This window comes from Macrobrachium rosenbergii, chromosome 21 (genome assembly GCF_040412425.1).
Source record: "Macrobrachium rosenbergii isolate ZJJX-2024 chromosome 21, ASM4041242v1, whole genome shotgun sequence".
Taxonomy (NCBI): Eukaryota; Metazoa; Arthropoda; class Malacostraca; order Decapoda; family Palaemonidae; genus Macrobrachium; species Macrobrachium rosenbergii.
In genome coordinates, this window is record NC_089761.1 from 40,481,880 (window position 1) to 40,505,966 (window position 24,087).

The window sequence follows — 24,087 nt, forward strand, 5'->3', positions numbered from 1 at the left end:
ATCCAGAACACCATGAACTCATATGGCAGAGTGAGACTGGGACTGAAGGAATGCGACTGGGATGGAAAGTAGGTGCAGTGAGTGACAATACACTTGCTCATCCTGTAGCACCTGAGCACAAAAACAATGGAAATGGAAAAGAAAGTACCACTGATCTATCACTGTCAAGTTTTCCATTTCCATAAAGAAACTGAGCCATATGGGGTTCCATACTTTCAATGTTTTCTTTATAAAAGGAAAGACATGATCTCAAGAGCATAAAGGTTAGAACACTAAGAACTTGCAATTTCCAGTGAAGACTGACCTCTCTGAGTAATCGATTCTTAACAAAATCCAACTGCTGCAAGTGTTCGCTCTACCTCTGATAAGTAGTGATAGCCGACTATTTCAATTTAATTTAGTTCAAATTCTTTTATGCTACGTTTTACAGGATAGACAACTGAATGCCATTACCCAGATTCTTGACAATGACAAACAAAAGAAAACAGGGGAATGTAATCCTAAAGGAATGATGGCCTAACCTCTTGAAAGAGTACAAGTTATAGAAACGTGGAAAAACAGAAGAGGACAAAATTTCAAACCATGACAACAGTGGGAGATAAGCTCCCCAACCGGCAGGGGATGCTATAAGGGTTCCAAGGAAGAGGGATTCTCCTTCGGCTTACTGGAATACTGGTCAAAATAAGGACTTCAAAGATACCTTACTGCTAGAGACAAATTCAAGAGGGGCATGATGGTTGTTGATTAGACAAACTTCCTTTAATCCAACTGTGCCATGAAGGAAAAAAAAGATTGACTGATATGACATTAACTGGTTTTTTAACTTATGAGGTCAACAATGCTAAAAACAAGAGACCAATGCCCTATATATGAGTACAATATTCCTAACACAACTACATATTCACCATCATGCTTAGATAAATAGGAAAAATATGTAACTGAAACAGATCACCTGAGTCTTAAAAAGCCATTCAGTAATATGAGTGAGACCTCTCACAGTTACCTGTAGCAATATGAACTTCTACAATGTCAGCGCAGTAGAGGGCATAAGTTGGATTTCACTGTCATCATATCAAGTGGAATGGAAAAGTCCAAGAGAAATGGGTGGCCATGAACTTGGATAATTTAAGATGCCCAGTCAAAAAACTATCAAGAGCAAAGTTGATGGGCAAAGAAAGAGCATGACAAAACCAGTTCAAACAATATATTTGTTACATATCAACATCCAGGATTCAGAACTCATGGATGATATATGAAACGAATATGATTTCCATCATGGCATCTAAACTGTTTTTCAGCTCTGGCTGTTGCAAGGACAGGGTACTGCCCAAGGAAGACAAAATTATGGGCTTAAATCCCAACAAGACCAGATCTATTTGTAGAGTATTTATAATAAATTCATTAGTTGTTCCTACAACTTGTATATATCCTAAATAGTGGCACATACACAAAATATACAAGCAGAATGGAACAAAGATGCCACACAAAAAAAAATTCTGATTGAGCACATATAATCTTGTCATAATAATTACAATACACTAATCAATAAAACAAGAAATTTAGTATAACACTCACCAATACATGGGCTAGTACATAGTAGAGCTACCTTTGCAATTGATGGCTTCCTTTAAATTCTTGAAGATTGAGCCTGAAGTTTCTTAGAGCAGTCGGGGTCCACAGATGCCCGTATAGCGCGGATGTCTGTTTCCAACTTCACACTTAGGCTTTTATTATTAATCACGTTTTCAATCAGGACAGATCCTTAGAGTTACCACTCCTGTTCTGTATGTTCTTTGTAACATAGTCATCATGCCAGTCTTTGGTGAGTTATGCAGAATTGTTACAGCGTCGCCTTGTCGGAGGATGCTTGCACCACTCTTCCCAAATGGCATCTCAGAACCGTTTCCCGTGGTTTTACCAAATTCCTTTGTTAACTTGCATTCCTTGTAAAAGTAACTAACCGAAAGATTTCCACACCCCACTGTAATGTGCGAACTGATGTCTTGATCAAGTGCTGCTCACTTAGTAATTGCCATTCAAATCTGACTGCACTTTTCCTCCCAGGGCTTTTATTTCCATAAGGAGCGGCCTTATCACTTTATATCGCCCTCCTCCACGTCTCAAGGTCCTGTCCTTATAATTTTCTGCAAGGGAAACTTTCCTAGTGCTGAGCATTTGTTAATGAGGACTGCTGGGGGCCTTCACCTTTTTGTATCAAAGGCTCTCGTAATGGTGCTGTTGTACAGTACAGCTATCGCATGGATTCTTACTCTTCAGCCTTTTGTCTCTAAAGGCTGGGTCTAGAGGCAACTGCATCTTTAAAACACTCAAAATTTGGTGACACAGAGAAATCTTTCTGGAGGGTCCAAACTCATGTCTATGTCTACAGGCATAGCTTTACATGGTTTGAATATGTATTTCTCTGGTTAATAAACCAAATTTATCACACTAAAAATGGTACGTTATTACTATGGGATGTACTTTCTGTACATGTTGTACTAGTGATAGCATTAGCACAAAATGTAAGGCCCAAGTGCAACACAACAATGCATAAATCAAGAATAAGACCTCTGCAAAAAATCTCTGCCCATGCCAGCCAAGGGCAGACAGAGACAAGTTCTCTGCTTATACAAAGGTGAAGGAAGGACAGATGAAAGCTAGTGATTAGCCACAACCTTACAGAAAATTATGGGAAAATGGATATACCTGATTTTGCAAAATGACTGGGCATCAAATCTGGTACAAACTGTATAAATGTACATATTATACATTTTTTCAACTACAGTAAATATCTTCTTTCTTAAAAGAACACTAGTGACACTAAAATGGACATGATATTACCATGAGATGTATATTCTGCACAAGTCATATTAGCACAAAACATAAGTCACAAGTGAAGAAACTGCATAAATCAAGAATATGAGCTTTGCAAAAAATCTCCACCCAGGCAGGTCAAGGGAAGACAGCTGGGTTCTCTTTGTTTATATGCAGATGGAGGCTAGTAATCAGCCACAACCTCACAGAAAACTGCGGAAACAGATATGCCCTGTAGTTGATTTTGCAAAATGATTATGCATCAAAATTGGCACACAACTAAGTATGTACACGTATCTATATCTGTGAATTTTCTTAGCTACAGTATACACCTTCCTTCAAAGCAAGTAGGTCCAAAAGGTGTCAACATTTCATTCCTTAACAACATAGAGAAGAGATGAGGTTAGCAGCTGCACTGCTGCTCTTTCTACAAAGAACTTTAGGGTTAAATACCAAGTATCTAAAGTGTTAAGTTGCAGCCACTCATCCACAGATTGTCCATTCCAAATATTTCTTAATTTTGCTGATCAGAAAACCTCTGGTCTAACAAGCACACAGTAACATCCATAGAATGGATGAAAAACCAGTTAAGGTTAAAGATATGAACTGGAAGTATAGTTCATGAGCAGTTTGCAAAACTTCAAGGACGGAGTCATATGTCAGTACTGTACATAGAAAGGCATGAAGGAAGAAAGAATAAAAGATGTACTGTAAGTGGTAGCATAATGAAATTAGAAGTTTACTGAAGGAGACACTGATAACAATAGTATACATAAAAGCAATAAGGTAGTCAAGGAAAAAATATGCGAAAAAAGGTATGGTTTACTGGCAATTTTAGGGTTAGCCCCTACAAAGTCTTTCAGGGGAAGAAAGAACTTACACTGGAGAGAAGGAAATGCAGAAAAAAAGCTGACGAGCAAAAAACTTACAATTAAGATACACAATGAATGATGCTCTTCAAAAAAGCAACGTTCAGTTGAGTGTTAGGGAACGTATTTTGACAAGTTGTCGAATGTGTGAGACAGAGTAAGAGAAGCATCTTTGAGATGCAAGTTAATGTAAATTTTAAAACACTTGCAGAAGTGATTATTGATGTAAGGATGGCAAATACAGCTGAAAAATGGAAAGGTGCAGGAGTTGATGTGATTACAAGTGATATGCTGTGGTATGGTGGTGATATTGTAGTTATGTGGCTGATTAGAGTGTGAAAGGTATGTTTGCAAGAGGGAGAGGTTCTAAAGGAATGGGAATGAAAAATCACTGTTCCTTTCTATATGAGGGAAATGAAAGTAAGAGTAAGAGTTACAGAAGCTAATCTTTCTCAGCATAACGTGGTACAGATATATAGTAGGTTCCTAATTAAGAAAGTAGGATGAATAACAATAACTGAGCAAGGAAGGGCAAGATAGTTTTAGTTGAGGAAAATGATATAAGGGTCAGAAGATACAGGTTAAAAGTTCTACCACAAGAAAAGGGACCAGGAATAGATGGTGGAGTGTCTGATGTATGTGTAGTGGTGTGGGAAAAATTAGATAGGAAAGCATAAAGAGACAGAGAGAGAAAAGAATAAAGAGAGAGAATAGAGAAAGAACAACAATTAAGCCTTGGTTGTTATGCATCGAGAGACTAGAAGTGCTGAATACGTAAACCGCCTTGCACGAACTCAAAACAGTGAGCGAGTGTATTGTGCCCAGGGCCATAAAACCGATCGTAAGATCTGGAAACTGTGGCCTCGCGATTTAGCTGACTCAGGATCACTCAGCACCTCGTCAGAAGCTAACATTCCAGCCATATCTATAACCCCGCCTTCAAAAGGAGGCGTTTCATATGAAGATGGTACTACTAACTGTTGATAGTTTAAATTAGTTGCAGTGAATGGTGAAAGAGTTTGAGGGTATTTGTAAAATTGAGTTCAAATTGAATGTAAAGATGTGAGGGTAACCAGCAACCAGGAAGACTAAGCAGTGAATGTTTGTATGGATGGCAGAAGAATGAATGTAGAGCAGTTGATTTGCTCAGGGATTAATGAGTAAATCAGATGGATAACATTAGGATGAAAGAAGAGCTGAACCATACAACAGAAGAGGCAAGGAAGGTAGTATTCTCTGCAAAAAGTTGAATAGATTATAAGAGAGTGTAATGGGAAGCAAAAGTTGGAAGGAATGAAAAAATCACAAAACTAGAAAGGGATGTACTTTTACCAAATTAAATGCAAATCATCCCACTTATTTAATGTACATGACTCAGAAAAATCAGTTGCATACTCAAAAAAACTTGAAAATATAAAACTAACCTGATGGTTATTAATATATCCATTAAGACGAGTGCAACTGTACTTTGTAAAATGGCACTTCATTACCTTTTAACAAAGTACTATGGAGGTTGTACCCAATATAACAAACAAAGAGTATTTTTTAAAACAGTAAAAGATACTATAGTGTTCAGTCTTCTCTTAAAATTGTTCACTTTTCATTGTTGGCAAGCTCTTGCTTAACTATTGTGTTAAAAAGATGGAAACATTTCTCTATGAGAGAATTTTATCTACATACTGAGAATCCAATAACATAAGACATCAATTGCTAACTTTCTTACCCTTCAACCAAGTTATACTGTACTATTATTATAAAAAAACTCAGAGCGAACGTCATAATTCTAGTTTCAAATTCTATTCCATAAGGAATTGGAGAAAATTAATCGTCTCCAAAGATGAATTATTGTTTGTTCTGTTGAAGGGAAGTTTGTGGCATTCTGAAAATGGACACCTCTCTCTCTCTCTCTCTCTCTCTCTCTCTCTCTCTCTCTCTCTCTCTCTCTCTCTCTCTCTCTCTCTCTCTCTCTCACATGCACACACTGAATGAGGAATACACTAACATTTTTACGAATGACTATTTACCTAGCAACTACTGGGAGAATGTATATATTAGAAAATCCTCCTTTTATGTCACATTATAAATCATAGGTCATAGTTTATAAATCATACTGTATTATAAAGTTAAATGGTACTGTTACCTAATTAATGGCCCTGTCATGGAATCAAATGAGTCCAAAACCCCAATCAAGTATATATTTGGTTAGCACTCTAATAATGCAGTAAACAAGATTACAATACAGCACCCTGAACATCTTCATCATTCACAACATTCATACCAGTAACAAAAATAACTAATTACTAGTTGCACATGTGTTTACCTAAGAAATTATCAAATGTTCATGAGTGATTCTGGAAGCTATATAACAAGTCTTACCCTATTTCTTATTAGTAGACCCAAAAGAAGTTGGGAAACATATAGTAAACTGCTTACAGGATTGTACGACATCAAAGTCAACATGGAAGAATAGTTACCTTGTCCATAATACTTCAATCATCTTATCTAGAAAGTTTTCTGTTTAATAGTTTAAAATTAGGTTGAAATATTTTTGATGTAAGATTTCCACTGATAAGTTTCCTAAAACAACCCAATGATAACTTTTATGTATCTATTTAAGAAGTTACCAGTAGCTTTAACTTGCTTTGTGCCACTGAAATACACAGCTTATAATGATCTTTGGATTTTCTTAATGAAGAGCCACTACCATCAAACAAAAGTAGTTTTCAAAAGCAGTTTTTAAAAGCACTAAAAGCTGAAATCACTTATTTTCATATTGGTATTGTCAGCACAAGAGGATACAATTGATGGTACAGCCGCCTAAATTTTCAGCAGCCGTCTATAAATCTAACGAATACCATCTAATTCATAATACCTTTTACCTCAAGGAGAGAGAAGGATTCCTTGATGCGAGTATGAGCACATGCAGATCTAAACTCCCCCACTGATTTTACTCACCATGAATAATATGAATAGCTTTTTGTACAGTAATTCTTGGCACCAAAGTTGACTTGCCTAGTAAAGCTGTCAATTTAAACCATCTACTGTACTGTACTATATGAAAGCAGTGCAAATGGCAGAACACATTTAATTTGTCATTTTCCAAAGAAAAACTTACTTTCTCCACTGACTTTGCCTTTTCACTCTTCTTTTGCTGCCAAAGAAATATGGTGGCAAAACGTTTTATTATAAGAATACACGACTCAGTGGTGTTTACTTTGCTGCTTGCAGTAAGAGCCACATTTACAGATTATTTTCAAGTAATGTATAGTGTGTTAATATTGGACAACTGAATAATTACTTTAAGAATTTGATGGATTGTCCTATATCCTCCTACAGTTTTGTGGTCTACAAAAGGAAAAGTTTCCGGGCTGAAACAAAATGAATTTTGCTTTTGTGTCCTCAGCAGTTCTAACTTCATCAATATCTTGAAGTAAATGAGAACACAGCCACTTTTGCAAGAGCCTATGTACTCACAAGGGGCATCCACTAAGAATTATTTATAATTTCCAAGCCCGTCCATGTTCAAATTTACCACAAAACTAAAGGTGATAAAAGTACAATATCATACAGTATCTTGAAAACAGCAATAGTTGTTCTGTGATCATGGCTCAAATTTTGTGTATGAATCATCAGTTAATCAAAATACCGCCATATTTAAAAAGGGCACAGAAGAGTTCGCAAGACATAAATGAAATATGCTTTAGTATGCAGTACTGTAGTTAGATTCTTAATAAGAAACTATCATTTTGATTAAATGATGATCAGGTATCATACAAGTTACTGAAGGGCAAAGTACACATCATTGAGATGTGCAGTAAGGAACCTAGGCAAAATTAAATTTATAAAATCTAAAACTATACGTATTTTTTTAAATTTTTCACATAAGTAGTACTCTCTGAAGAAAATACTAAAACATACTGTATCATGCATTACAAATTAAGAGACTATGTCCTATTTCCTTGATTTTCCATGGAATATTCAAACTACAAATGAAGTAAGATATAACTGAACTACCATATTTACTATGAACTGAAATCTACAGGAATTGATAAATTGCACAATCATAAACAATCTTTTCTATTCTGATTTGTAAAAATGTTTTAGAACAACTATCACTGGTTTGGTATATGAATTACATTGTGCTAAAATGATTATACCCTACAAATATTTGAAACAGAGTTCCTTGCCTTACAAAGTCTCTTCCAAACTAATCTAAATAAACTAACTGAGTAAATACTAATTCTGTCTCTGGGGCAGTTATTAGTGATACTCTAGATTATTACCCTGTGGTTTTTCTATATTGTACTTCAAAAGAGTAAGAGTAAGTATTCATGTTTGTAGTATAATTACAACTAAAGAGGTTAAAAATGGCAGCATGAATCAAATCCTCAAAGGCAAATCTGCATATACAAAAACCAGCAAATGATAAGGAGAAGTCTAAATACAAAATGACAAACATAACATAAATAATTAGTAATACTACACTACAAATAATTCATTATGTTAAAATATTGCAACATAATCACCTGAAAAACAATGCAAGATATTATATTTCTTCATTCAATAATCTCAGTCTGAAAGAAACTTCTCATGATTCAGAAATGAAATTGAAAGCAATTCTTTTCCATCCAGTTATTAAAGCAAATGCCATCGTTGCTCAGTCACAGACCTTATCACAAAAACCCTTTTTTCTAAATACTGTACCCAACTTTTGATCTTGAGAGGTGTGAGTCAAATTTTTCATGTACAGTACAGCACTTTGTTTACAAGATTACCTCAGGGCTGCTTTGTCTTGTTATAATTTCTCAAAGCAGTAGGCTAAGGCAGAATTTTTGTCGGTGAAGTGCCATAATGCACAATGTTATGTACCACTACATTCTGCTATTTTCTGATTTGTGTGGACACCTCTAACCAAGCAATCTTTTCTCCTCCTCCTGATCTTCACTGCAGACTTATAATTTCCCATTCCCTTAAAGTATTAAAAGTTCAGTACCAAATTCTACTAACATTGCTATCTCATGATATACTTTCTGTTGCTCAGGGACTACCAATTTTATTTTTGTTTATCTTCATATTTCTCACTTATTTTAAATAAAATTAAAACCAAATTTTTTCCTAAAAATTTATTTAAAGACAGTTGTATGATTTATCATATCAGTCTGTACATTTGTACACTGCAATTCTATATTTATTAATTCTTTACCTCTATTCTCACATAACCACTCCCATTATAAGATTATCTTTGCAGGTTGATTGTTCCCGCCCAAGATACCTACATCAGAAAGCAACCCTCTTACCATGTCCAAATTTCACTTTTTGTGTAATTAATTTGACTTAAACTCATGTATTTTGAAATATGAATGGACTATTCATTTACTGTACTGTACAGTATTTTTATTTTCTACTGCTCATAATTGTTGGAGTCTATCCTAAAGACCCATCAAGAGCCAATGGAAATATAATACAGTATTAGGGAGCAGTAAATCTGGTGGTCAATGGAATTTTTCAATTACATTTCATAAAAAGCAACAGATACGTTTTTGTTGAGATGCTTAATCTAGCAGTTTTCACTCATGGGCACTTGTCAGATAAATGGTTGACCTTTTAACATCAACAGAAATAAAAAATGACCCGTTTTTCACTTTCTGGGAGCACATTTAAGATGTCAGTTCACATACTTCTGCAAATACTGTGGGGAGGTCTTTTCTTCATGGATCATCTTAGGTTTTACGTACACAAGTATAAAAACAGCTATGGCCAAGATACTACCAATCATGTATCATACTGTGCTTGATGCATAGTAAACTTGACCATGATTTCAATACAAACAGGTATTCAATAAACAGGAATAAAAAAGTTTTTTTGACTGATACTTGCTGAATACAGGTTTCACTCTTGACAATGAAGATGGTCACTGATTCCCTGGGAATACTGAGGCAATCAAGTGATGCTTCTGCTTTTAATATCAAAAGAATGATAAAGTTGCACAAAAAGGGACATCAATATGTATCACAGTAAAGAATGGAATATAAGGGACATATATATAGCATCATATATCATATCCTATTAATCCTCACAAATGACCATTAATTCCTCAATTCAATTACATCAGCAGATGCAAAGGGCCACATTTTCAAAATGCTGTGGGCTACAGGACAGATCTGTGATGGAGCTGTGATGACACTTGGTTTTCCAACCGGACAGCAGGAAAGCTATCAAACCATTTAATTCTATTTCCCAAGACTTTTTTAAATAATATTTTTGGTCATATCTATAAACATATTTAACTGTATACTCATAAACAGAAACTGTACAATGACCATGAAATACCACTGTATTAAATTTAGTTAGGGGAAATTGATTTATATCAACAACTAATCTTGGTTTCTGAAAGTTGAACTTGAGTCTTTTTCAACACATTCTCAAAGTGATGCCAGAAGTCTTACCTTCACGTCGCCTCCACCAGCCTTATGCTTAATGTTATCCTTGGAGCCTACTTTTGAGCCCACTTTGAAGGTGAGCTTCTGACTCTCGATCTTCTTGTCGCCGCCACCTGGTTTGTGGTCCTTGTTGTCCAGCGATCCAATTTTACTTTGTGCAGTCCAAGTCAGTTTTTTGGATTCGATCTGTCAATACAGAGATGGAATGTGCTATTTCATTCTGAAAGTACTACATATGGGAATATACGAAACTAATCAATGTACATTATGTTGAAAAATGACTAGAATATATGAATGGTTTTTGCACAACTCAAAACTACATAATAATTCACATGACATGCATGACATTCACACTTGAAAGAAGATCCATAGCTAAAAAGAGCAGGTTGCAAATCAAAGGTGTTCATCATGACGATATTACACAGTACATGAACATCTGATCGGAATCAGATGTCTTACAATATATAAATGCAGTATACACAAACCTAAACACTTTGGCAGTTTTGTTTCGCATTTGTTCTAGCCTGACTTTATGTGCATATAAAGAAAATGTGCCATAAAGGAGGGGAAAACCGCAGTAATGATGACTTTACCAGCAGAATGAATGACTCGAGGCTTTACACAGTTCCCTCACCAAAGACAGCAAGCACAATTTGCATCCAGAATGCCGAGTCTTCCTTAAATGTCTACTGGCACAAACTGCAACTTAGTTACAGACAAAATATGTGGAACAACAAGCATTTATAAGCAAAGCTAAGGGAACAAAATACGATTCAGAACATTACGTACTAACATAAATGCAACTGTACAACTGAAGGCTATACAGTAGTATACAGAGGCAAGGTCAGCAGATTACATTCATGAGAATTTTAGTGAATGCTATTGGATAATTAACATCCATTTTGAAGATTGATCTGTCACAGAGATGAAATCAAACTTGCGAACAGCAAATAATTTTGTAATTTGAAATGGACACCAAACATTGAACTTTTAGTTTTTAGACTCTTCTGAATGCAAGATGTTCAACAGTACCAAATGCATTACTAAAACCTTCATCTACTATAGCTCAACCTAAAACATCTAAAAAAAAAAAAAGAAGAAGCAGCTCTGGTTGAATACGAAGGGTAAAAAATTCTTTCCTCACTGACTTAGGTCATATACTGAAAAAACTACCATATCTATTTCTCAGGCTTCATTATACATGATATCAAGGTTTGGTCCTGAAGGAATAGATGCAAGAAATTAGATCTGACTTTTTTATATTTTCAAAAACAACAATCCAAGATTTTCATACAAAATACTAAACAAAAAACAGAGGGACACCGATGACTACAGTCTTTCTCAGGGTGCGTTCACACTGCAATAAAAACAAGTCACAAATGCATGTCGCCAACTTACTGTGCGCATATCAGAAACAGGTTGAATACAAGTAAACGACTTGTTAGAAGTCCCAACAGTGGTTCGTACAATTATCCTGCATTTGCCAAAGGTTCGTCCTCCACTTAAGGTTGCTGACTTGTTTTTAACCTGCTTACAATACTTATGCAATAAGTTGCTGGCATGTTTGTGACAAGCTTTACTGTAGTATGGATACATCCTTAGGGGGTAATTTGAGCAGGAGTATGTCTCAAGGACTACAACTATATAAAACATTTTATTTTACTTTCTCACTTGCACAATTTTATTGGTAAGATCCTAATAAGACAGATCACATCAAAACTGCTAACATTACAGTACTCACTTTATTTGAGAATATGAATCAGAGTTTGCACAACCAAGCCAGTAATAACCTATTAATGAATCGAGGAGATATCTACTCTTGTAACTTAAAACAGGTCAGTAGCTCCTTGCAGCTTAACTAAAAGGAACAGAAGCACCGTCTAAATTAAGAAAATGAATATAAGATTAAAGCATAGCACAGCGTAAGTTACAAACAACTCTATCAACTGATCAATATCTACAACTGAGCATCATTCAACTTACAATTCATTCCAAAAGAAGAATAACCTAACCAGGATAGGTGATAAGTGAAATCAACATTGTAAAGTAACTGATGAATTTCTGAAACCATTCGTGTCAAGTTAAATCGTGTAGGCTATATTAAGAGTCATCAGCAAACATTCCTCGTAACTTTCACTTACAGACCCCCTCCTCCTCCTCCTCCTCCTCCTCTTCTGGCTGACAATTTTCAAAGGAAACTCCCACTCCACACAAAATAAAGCTTTCTAAAATCAGCAATGTACCCTTCAGGAGAATTTGGCTGTGATAAAGGCAAACCATGGCGAGAACTCAGATTGAACAAGGGCTCACGTGTCAAATGATCTACTGTGGCCTCGACTGGGTGCATCCCAGGCAAGGAGAGAGAGCGAGATGTGTGTCTGCTTGTTAGGTCTTGTCCCTTCTCTTGTGTCATGCAATTACCCAGACTCAAAAAGGCCATACCACACAAGAAGTTCATCATAGCATCGTCAACATTTCTACCAGAGGCTCTCTCAAAAGTCAGGAAGCGACTTGACAAAAATATGTTACGTGATATGATACCTTGATTTTGTGCAAACAAGTATTCTGATTCTGAGTTAGAAAAAACTTGAAAACAATCTGAGAGGTCTGTATAAAAATATTCACGATGTAATGTAACGTAACCTGTGTGTTAATAACCTTAAGTTAACAACTGCCAGACAAAACCTTTTTTGGGTTATTATCCAAGATACAAACATAAGCTCATTCCTACCTTGTCCAGCTAAGAGGAAAAAGAACATACATTGTTAGTAACCATTCGAGCACATTACAGTGGCTAGGCTGTCCTGTGACACCATAATGTAACAGTAACAGCAGTAATCAAGTCTTTAGGAATGAAAATATCAAGTTAGGCCCAGTCAACAGGAATGACATTACCTGGGGGAGGGATGCAAAACTCTTAGGTAGTCATATTAACCAATAATCATTTCGAGAGCTCTCAAAACACTCTCTTTTACAATACTGTTAAATTCAAAATGCAACATTACTTAGAACAGAGTTTCATCTTACCATTACGACTCATATTTGGAAAGAAAGGGGTAATATTGAGAGAAGGAGCATACTGAGCCTGTGACAATGCAAAATGTTAAAATGCCCTTGTTTGGCAATCTGAAACAAAACAGCAAGCTTAAAACATTTTGTTACAGTGATAAACACCAGGAAATTTATCTTTATAGGCTAGCTGACAGCTGTAGCTTAAAGATGTGGCCCAAAATTGATAGAAAGAGGACTTTAGTGTCTATGTATATTGTTATCACTGAAAGAATTTCCTTTTTCACTGCCAGTAATTCCTCTTTCTATAGAAATTAACCATGCAAGTGTTCACAAAACCAAATCAACCAAGTATCTCTCATATGGCAAGAGTATTGTAGCTCTGAAAGGCACAAGGGAACAGAACGGAATTCATACTACTTTGCTGTGGACCAAAGAGTATGGGATCACTGCAAGCAAGCTCACTCAGTGCAAATGTAGCAGCTTCTCTTTCCACGACTCTGACGGTCATCTATCTTTACTGGTCAGATTTGTCACTTTTTATGGGTTAAGCCTCTCAATTTTTTCCCTTTCAGTTTCTTTTACTTGTCATTTATTCAGGCCTGGGCTAGACAAGGGCACTTGGTTGTCAATCCCACGAGCCTCTGAATACAGACCCACTGGCATAATTTTACCAAGGCTATTCAGAGTTACGGATGGACCGTGGAAAGGATCACCTCTGCTCCCTTGTGGCAATCTGAAAACTACACTGTTGTATTGGACTGACCAAGGCAAAATGAATAAAACTCGATGCATTCCATATTTCAGACAATGCACAATACAGTATAATGTTTCATTTTATGAGTGGATGTACTTCCACCGTTCTCCAATTACCGAGAAGGAAAACGTCAGGCTGATGGATTGAGTTATCCTGAAAGTTTTCCAGCATGCGTTGGGAACTGTCCTGGTACCTTTTCGTTATTAGGGCAACCATATTTTCAAAAAGCCATGAAAAAAAAAAAACTACCGAAACTGGTCTAAAGCACAGTAACATGTGGCCACTACTTTTTGGTCATTTCTGCATTTTACTACTTTATTCAAAATAGCAAGGGAATAACTTTAATTGACACCAAAGTTATTTTTTTAAATGATGGGTGTAGTGTGTGCTTTAAAAGGGAAGCCATGGGTCATCTTAAAAAACATTAACCTTTCATGGATACCGCATACTACACACAAAAATAAATAAATAAATAAATGAATAAATAAATAAATGAACTACCGGGCCAAACATTCGGGCAGAAAGCCAAGAAGAAAAATGTTCACTGGATACATGATTACTAATAAGCTGAAACTTGGTAGATGTATAATCCTTAGCCAAACAGATATTATGTAATTAAGCCAAATGATAACCATATGAATTTTCAAGCCACCAAGATGTCAAAGGCATTCTACCCTAATGACTGGCCTTCATAAAGCAAGAATCTAAGTTTAAAAAAATGGCCTTCTTGTAATTTATGCTCAAAGCAGAGATTGTGTATTGAGGTAAACAGAGTGCCTATTTATATTTCTCCTGAGTATCAGCGATTTTTTTTCTCGTCAGTGCAATCTCATTTAAAAGTTTAGCTACACAGAAGTAATAAGATTACCTCCACTAACGGTGTTAGACTGAGTTTATGTTTTTGTTTGTCTGTCTGTCTGAAAGATATCTCAAAATTTTATTGATGGATTTCTATGAGGTTTTGTGGAGAAGTGGCCAAGGGGCCATGGAAGAACTGATTGGAATTTGAGATGAATCCAAAGGGGGATATTTTTTTTTAATACTTTGGCGGAGGTATCGTTGGATTTCAAGGTAATCAAAATACCGATTGATACCTAAAATATTATTATTCATATCAAGGAAACGGATAACCTACATGGTACAGTCTTTACTATTCCATGATGCACACATTACCTAAATTGTTAGCATTGTGTATTACAGTTAGTTTATTTATAAATGAAATCGAAGTAATGTGTGCTCACTTAGGAGTAGCAAACGAACCCAAACAAAACGAAGAAAATACACGAACTATACAAGCAACTTTGCAGACTGGGATGTGATGATGATCTTCTGATAAGGCCGCAAGAGTGACAGGTGTTTTTGTATGCAATTTATGCAAACTAGGAAAAAAATCTAAGCGAACATCTTATCCAAAATACTGTTTGACCAACTTCTTATCTACAGCTCCAAAATCCACACCAGAGACCACTAATGTCTAATGCTTAAAAAAGAAGAAAAAAAAAAAACTGAAGCAACAGCCTTTAAAAAGAATTAAACCCATACTAGATTATTATGGAATGCAAGCAATATGGTAAATCAAGCACGTTTATGATGAGGTTTCTAGAAATGTTCCCCAAAGAGGGAATAAAAATCAGCATTTGACTGAAACGACAGTGCAGATTGGAGTAAAAAAAATGCTATCCTCATCGAAGGGTAAGATTTTCAAAAAGTAATTAATTAATTTAAAAATTACTCAGTAGTAGAAAACAACTTATTCTTTGAAGAAATGACTGCACTTCGATGAATTTGTAATCTTAAAAATGCAACTTCTACAGTTCGGAAAAGTTATGAATCTCGAATTATACACTTCATCAAAATGAAATCATCAAGAAGAGAACCTGAAACAATATGAACGCTGCAGCAAGTTCCTCTTGAGTTACCTCTTCATCCCCACTTAATAAGAGGTTACCTCTTCCCCATCCCCATCCCTACTAATAAAAGGTCAATTATGCGGTCCATAAGTTAGCTCCTCATTCCCACTTCATAAAAGGTCAACAAGTTACCTCTTCATTCCTATTTCATGAAAGGTCAATGAGTTACCTCTTCATTCCCACTTCATAAAAGATCAAGCTACATCTTCACTCACACTTCGCAAAAGGTCAACAAATTATCTATTCCATCCCCACTTCATAAAAGGACAACGAGTTACCTCTTCACCCCACTTAATAAAAGGCCAACAAGTTGCTTCTTCATTCCCATTTCATAAAAGGTCAATGAGTTACCTCTTCATCCCACTTAATAAAGGTCAACTAGTTGCCTCTCCATTCATACTTCACAAAAGGTCAATAAGTTATCTATTCATCCCCACTTCATAATACGTCAACAAGTTCCCTCTTCATCCCACTTAATAAAATGTCAACAAGTTACCTCCTCATTCCCACTTCATAAAATGTCAACTAGTTACCTCTTCATTCCTACTTCATAAAAGATCAAGTTACCTCTTCATTCCCACTTTATAAAATGTCAACTAGTTACCTCTTCATTCCTACTTCATAAAAGGTCAAAGAGTTACCTCTTCATCCCACTTAATAAAAGGTCGACAAGTTGCCTCTTCATTCACACTTCATGAAAGGTCAGTGAGTTACCTCTCCATTCCACTTAATAAAAAGGTCAACAAGTTATCTCTCCATCCCCACTTCAATAGAGGCCAACAAATTATTTTTTCATTCCCACTTCATAAGAGGTCAATACAAATCATCTTCCTCCACTTAATAAAAGGTCAAGAATTTACCTCTTCATCCCACTTAATAAAAGATCAAGAAGTTAACTCTTCATCACCACTTCATAAGGGGTCAAAAAGCTACCTCTTCATCCCTCTTAATAAAAGGTCAACAAGTTACCTCTTCATCCCCACTTGATAAGATGTCAAGAAGTTACCTCTTCATCCCCACTTGATAAGACGTCAAGAAGTTACCTCTTCATCCCCACTTAATAAGGGGTCAAGAAGTTACCTCTTCATCCCCACTTCATAAGGGACCAAGAAGTTACCTCTCAATCCCCTCTTCATAAGAGGTCAAAACAAGTTCTACCTCTCAATGCCCACTCCACAAAAGGTGAAGAAGCATCAAAGCGAAACACGATCTACCTTCTTGTCACCGCCTCCTGGAGTGTAGGCTTCGTTCTTGGCGCTGATCTTGCTCGATGCTTTGGAGAAGTCCAACTTCTTGGATTCGATCTTGACCTTTCCGCCCCCGGGCTTGTAGGCGGCGTTGTCCATCGAACCGATTTTGGACTTGACCGCTTTGAGGTTGGGGGAGGCCGACTTGCCCACTTCAATCTTGTTCATGGGCACTGCAAAGGGCAAAAGATTCAAGTCTTGATTTGGTTCTTTGTCGTGGGTAAATTGTGGAATTCGTTGTTTTCTTTTGTGCTTCACATTTTGGGTATTTTTTTTTTTTCGCAAGTCTGCTTAGCAATCTTAAGGCTTAAAGAATTATTCCTTCTAATAATAATAATAATAATAATAATAATAATAATAATAATAATAATAATAATAATAACAACCACCATAATAATAATAATAATAATAATAACCACAATAATAATAATAATAATAATAATAATAATAATGAGATGAAGAATAACATCCAAAACAATTTTTGTGTCAAAATATCTTGAAAGAAATTAACTAAAGGGCCATATATCATTCATTTTGTTCCCTGTATAAAATATTTTGCACAAAAATGACTTAATAATAAACTTGAATAGCCACTACTGCAGTAACTCGTAAATAAATAAATAGATAACTTACATTTTCGCTCGGCAGAGGATGCCGTCGAGGTAGGCGTGCGCTTCATGGGGGATGGTTCAGTGGACCGGGGCATTCTCTTTCTTGGGGAACCCCTGCCCTTAGAAGGCGATCTGCTCTGGCCATTTTCCTGTCAACGATAAAACAAAGCCTCAGGTTTCCGTAGGGAGAGAGAGAGAGACAGGTCCTTCCTCTTCTGCCATGATGAATAATAAAGATAAGGCTATTAAGAGGGGTGCGTGAAAGAGAGAGAAAATGGATGTCGTAAGATACGAGTGAAAGAAAACGAATATCGTAAGACAATGAAAGAAAACGGACATCCTAAAATAGGAGTGACTATCTTTTTCCGAACGATCAACGAGCCTCTGATAACGAGAAGGTTTACTTCTGTGAAGGTTCATGAAGGTTTATTTTGTGTAATAAACACATTAACATTGGCCGTAATGAAATGCAATGAAAGCTTGAAGTATTAAAAGTCTTTGTGAAGATTCAAGTAATTTTCCTCAAAGCTTCGATAAATTATTTAACATAAAGCTGGACATTTACAGACTGTGATATTTTTTTACAGCTTCTAGTTTAAAATAATACGACTACTATCCAGTATTTTCATAAGTTGTTATACGAAAACCAGATTTAATTTTATTTTAGGAATATAACACATGCCTCAAAATATATTCAGACTTTTTCTGTCAATCACTTTACCTCGCTGGCAGCCACGTATCAAACTTTCGCTTCCACGAACATTTCTGGACAGCGACATATTTAGAAAACGGACACCTAGATGGGAGAATATTAAAGGCTCCGATAAATATCAATCTGACTTGAATTAAAGGGAAATTCGTTACGGCTGAAATGCAATTAACAGGCGAGACTTATTGCTCTTGATAATGAACCGATTCGATCCTCATTACTGACGCCAAACCGAGATGTTGATTTTCCTTTCATTTCAGTACTGGAATTACCAGAACGCAATGTAACTGATCTCATTATCATAGGTTCGCTGGAACGGGGCAAAATGGGAATAATTATCGAGTGAAAACTTCAACATTCACTAACACCACGCCATCTATCGGCGATGAAGTGAATCACCAACACAAACAACAACATACCACTACCTACCTACAGTAATTTAAAGGTAATATTTTACCAAATCAGTTCTGCTTCAGGCAAATCTAACATAGCATCAATATTCCTCAATATTTATCTAATAAAATGACAAGGTGCTTCAAGATACCAAATTTATCAGCAGCTAAATTTACCTGGCGCAAAGGGTTGCAGTTTAATGACAGGACTGAAAATACTCTAGTGCTCTGAACTTGTGCCAAACAAATACCTCAAATAAATTTACATTTAATTATGCATCTAACAGAGAATAACAATAATAAATACTCATAATGTCCAGTAAAAAGCTATGTTAAGAGAGTAATATTAAAAGTGATATTAAAAACATTACTTTAGCAAGAGTACCCACATACCAAAAATCCCTTCATATTTAGACAAAAATTTGGATTAATCGCAGCATTTAAATTTGTTTCAAAATGATGTTTTGAATCTGAAAAGAAGTTCTGCCAATACATGATGTAACATCCTACAGAACATCTGATGACTTAGATTTAATTTGAATGAAGTTTCAAAGATTCAATAAAAAGTGTATCCGTTCTAGAAATCCCACATGCTTTTTAGAAGTAAAATCTTGTTAGAACTGGTATTTTGAATATAAAATTTGCATCTCTTCCATAAATCGTAAAGGTTTAAAAATTTTTAAAGGTTTAAAAATTTTATATCAGAGTTTAAATTTAAAAAAAAATGATTATTAAGAAATGAGAAAATAGGAATATAATGAAAAACATCATGCCAAGAAACGTAAATGATACGAGAAATTTTATGAGTAATTTATCAATGCTCGGTGGCTTCCTAAAGTAATTCAGTTTAAGAGTAAAGTCATTCAGATTAACAGGAAAGTGATCCAGATTAAAAGCAAAGTAATTCAGTTGAAAAGTAAAGGGAACACGACCAGAAGCCTTCTACGAGACACAAAACAACATTCACTCCTGATCTACTGCGAAAGAGAGCTACCGAAGTGCAACGCAACAATAAAAGAACAATAAGACGTGGAAATCTGAAAGCAAAGCTACTCTGGGGGCAGTGTACGGGGAGGGGGGAGGTGAATGCTATCCAAACACGGGGGAGTATGGGGAGAGAGGGGGAGCAGTGGCGATCGAGATTTTTGAAAGAGTGTAAACACAAGACCACAAGACCAAGCCCGCTTGCCGGTAGGGATCTAGTCGCGGTGGGGGTTATAGTGGGGGTGGGGTTTTCGGGGTTACCTGCTTCGCCTGATCATCCGGGGTCAGTTCAACATCCAACGCAAGGGTGAGGGTAGTTGGAGTGGAAGAAATAGCCATGCTCGTGACCTCAGCCTACACCGGGGGAGGGGAAACACCAAAAACGAGGGGAAAAGACATGACTAGAGGCTCGTTCTCAAGAGAATTTGCAACATCAGTTAATCGACAGAGATGCGAGGTTGTGGCCTCAATACAAAAAATGACATACACATTTATTCGTGGCAATGGCTGAAATTTATGGGAGGTGGTGTGACATAAGGACACACCACGGTCGCTTGGCTTAAGCTGTACTAATCTATCACCTCTGAATGACATAAATCATAATCTACTTAGTATAGAAAGGTTTAATCCCTGTCATGCAAACCATTATAAAAACAACTTGTTACTTGGTATAAAAAAGTTTACCACTGTCCTATAAACCAATATAAAAGCAATTTGTTACTTAGTATAAAATGGTTTACTCCTGCCCTATAAATCAATAAAAAAAATGTTTCTTAGTCTAAAGAGGTTTAACCCTGTTCTGTAAACCATTATAAGAACAATTTGTTAAATAGTATATAAAGTTTTAACCCTGTCTTGTAAACCTACATTAATACAATTTGTTTTTCTACAATTTTTTTACTCTTTCACAGACAGAAATGTCATTTTAAAAAGCTACTGACGTATTATATATATGGCACATAACAATTCTACAACAATTTACTGTAAGGTATAAAATTCATATTATTTTAAAACAATTCAATGTGCAATAGTGATCCATTTTCTTGACATGACATGAATAATGAACTGGAGCATGGAACAAGACCACTTAAAGGATAATATACAACAACACCAATGCTAAATTAATGAAATTCAGCAAAGATTCTCTTGACACATGAATTCTTGAGGTACTTTGGAAATTTCCTTTTACAAACTTAATATTAAACTTTATAATCAATTTTATAGATCAGAAAGAAGACAGCGTATTTAGAAAGATCTATATCCCTGCTGCACTTAAGTTTTGACAGTTTTTAGTTTTCTGTAAAAGAAAACTATTGTGCCGGCTTTGTCTGTCAGTCCGCACTTTTTCTGTCCGTCCCCAGATCTTAAAAACCACCGAGGCTAGAGGGCTGCAAATTGGTATGTTGAACGTCCACCCTCCAATCATCAAACATACCAAATTGCAGCCCTCTAGCCTGAGTAGTGTTGATTTTATTTAAGGTTAAAGTTACCCATAATCGTACGTCTGGCAACGATATAGGACAGGCCACCACCGGCCCGTGGTTAAAGTTTCATGGGCCGCGCCTCATACAGCATTATACCAAGACCCCCGAAAGATAGATCTATTTTCGGTGGCCTTGATTATACGCTGAACAGAAAACTTGATTGCTCCAAAGAAAATTCGGCGCAATTTTTACTTGTTTATAATGGCTTCTACATCTTCCAATCCCTGTGATGACACCAGGTGATTTTGTGACAAGTGTCCCTTCACTCTTGCATTTATTGTCATTCATCATGAGCGTTTTTATATAACGTTTGTCGACGACTTTTGTTGTTGAGACACCAGATAGTTTGATATTAAATCAATCAATCAATTAACCTTTCCAGGGTTAGACTTTTGATTTTCCCGACACCATCCTCACGGTTAAGTCCATCTCTTCTTCCTTTGATTTTATTTTCCTTCAGGCCTGGACTAGTAAAGGGCAATTCCCCATCTGTTCCCCTTAAAGTCCCCGTCTGGTCCCCCAAAGGCCTCATCTGTTCCCCTAAAGTCCCCATATGTTTCCCTAAAGTCCCCATCTATTTTCCCTAAAGACCACATTTGTTCACCTCAAGTCCCCATCTACTTTCCCTAAAGACCAGATCTGTTCCCCTAAAGTACCCTTCTGTTCCCCTAAAGTCACCATCAGTTGCCCATAAAGTCCTCATTTGCTCCTCCTAAAGCCCCATATTTTCCCCCTTAAGTCCCCATCTGTTTCCCCTAAAGTCACGACGTGTTCCCCTTCAAGGCCCCGTCTGTTCCCCTAAAGCCCCCTCTCTGTTCCCTCAAAGACCCCACCTGTTTCCCCTAAAGTCCCCATGTATTCCCCTAAAGCCACATCCGTTCGCCCTCGCCCCATTCGTCACCATTCCTAGTACTTCAGCTGGTTCAATTTTAGATTTCCCTAACCACCCTCCCTTTCACCCTGGAAAACAGTGAGGACAGTTCAAAGGGTCATGTAAAAATTCTCTCTCTCTCTCTCTCTCGGACTGACGAGTCTCAAGATCTGTAGTCAGCGCGTTCCTCATAAATGTTTTTAAAGGCCAAATAACAAAAACCTTTCTTTTACTTTTTCTAATTATCGGTAAAATGTAGAAGCAGCGATAAATATACATCTTTGTGACCTGACACATTCGCAATAACAGGATTTGATTCAACGCAGCCGTTGCTTATACGCTGATACAGAGCCCAAAGGTTAGAGGGCCGATTGATAATCGAAGCTTATCCCTAACCTTTACAGAAAACTAACACAACCCCTTCCCTCTCCCCTAAAAAAAGAATGAACAGCAACTTTAAGTCAAAAAATATATGAACAGCAACTTTAAGTAACTTGGAATAACTATGTATATTCAGTGTTCTTGGCAACTCAATTCTGCCTCTATTCTCAAAGGAGATGCACTAGAGCAGAGGCCCCAGTCCTTTAATCCTTTTCTCTGATTTGTAAGACTGCACCCATACACAAATTAATCTGATTCTAAATCCATGACGATTGTAAGCCAAGAGAAATGATTTAGTACAGCATTAGATACAATCAAATGTGCTAAACTTCAACAGATACAACACACTGGCTTAAACTGCATTGATTTTAAGATGCAACTGATTATCAAACATCACAATCAATCTCCCTTTTGCTGCATTGTCGAAATCCAACCACGTAATGTTTCTAAATCTGCCAGTGAACCCAAGGGGGTTTTCGAACCTCATTCTGAGAACCTGCAGTGTAAGATTTGCAAGCAACTAAGCAATAATACCGGGCTGAAAAGGGGTCTGGGTTTAGCCGTCACGTAAGGCCCAGAAGGCGGAGTTTTGCATTCGGAGCTATGCTTAAAGCGGAGGGACTGACTGTTAAATTAGGCCCAGCAGGAGGACCGCAATACAAAGACGAAGTATCGTCTAGTAGAGCGCACGAGTCTGAATTCAACTCCACGTAATGTACGTTGGAAACGTTGTTCCTAAACGTTATCGGTTCCTTTTAGTACAATCAAACTGCACTCGTTTACATGATACGTTTGTTATTATCCTTCTTCTTCTTCTTCTTCTTCTTTTTTCTCAATATTGTTTTTAATATTGAGAACCCGCAAACATTCATATAAAAGGGCATAAAAGCCCATTTACTTGCAGAACAAGGTTCCACCTTCAGAATTTTCTTTTGTGAATAAACTGCTTCCTCTTAGTGCAATCAAACTGCACTCATTTGCATGATACGTTTGTTATTATGCTTTTTCTTTTTCTTCTTCTTATTATTATATTTATTATTCAAAACCCGCAAACATTCACGTGCACGAGCATAACGGTCATTTACTTAAAAAGCAAGGTTCCACGAAAGAATTTTTTTTTTTATTTTGTGAATAAACTGAAAACAGCTGAGAGTTTTTCCTCTTTGAAAGCAAGCAACAAACGACCTCACTTCCTCATCTGGCAGATACACTTTTATAAGTAATCTTCAACATTGTTCCTAAGAGAATGAAAGTGGTAATTCTTTCCAAAGTTAAAGCACCGAACGTGCGCGAGCGAGCGAGCAAGCGATAGAGAGAGAGAGAGAGAGAGAGAGAGAGAGAGAGAGAGAGAGAGAGAGAGAGAGAGAGAGAGAGAGAGAGAGAGTACGATTTATTTTACGACGGAAATATCTTAACAGCGCGCGCAGGCAGAAAGAGAAGGAAGGAGATTATTCTTGGTATATATTATACTAAGTCACAGGACAAGAAAAAAAATCAATTGATAACAGCATTACCGGAAACATTTTTTTTGCATCAGGCAATTATTTGGCCATGAGACCGTTTCGTAACTTCAAGTCATAAGGATATATATCCTATGAGGATTTACGTT

The 24,087-nt window shown here is 36.5% G+C and overlaps 1 protein-coding gene across 1 annotated transcript in view; it reads right to left on the bottom strand.

Annotated features, from left to right (window-relative positions):
* The window catches only part of LOC136849460 (axoneme-associated protein mst101(2)-like), a 63,785-nt gene that overhangs the window by 20,582 nt on the left and 19,116 nt on the right, over positions 1-24,087 (bottom strand). Inside the window, exons 3-7 of the mRNA XM_067122810.1 lie at positions 20,004-20,096; positions 17,680-17,806; positions 17,014-17,219; positions 10,130-10,309; positions 6,799-6,834 (exon numbers count right to left, since the gene is read on the bottom strand). Coding sequence (XP_066978911.1) covers positions 6,799-6,834; positions 10,130-10,309; positions 17,014-17,219; positions 17,680-17,806; positions 20,004-20,096 — 642 coding nt within the window. The remainder of the gene's footprint in view (positions 1-6,798; positions 6,835-10,129; positions 10,310-17,013; positions 17,220-17,679; positions 17,807-20,003; positions 20,097-24,087) is intronic.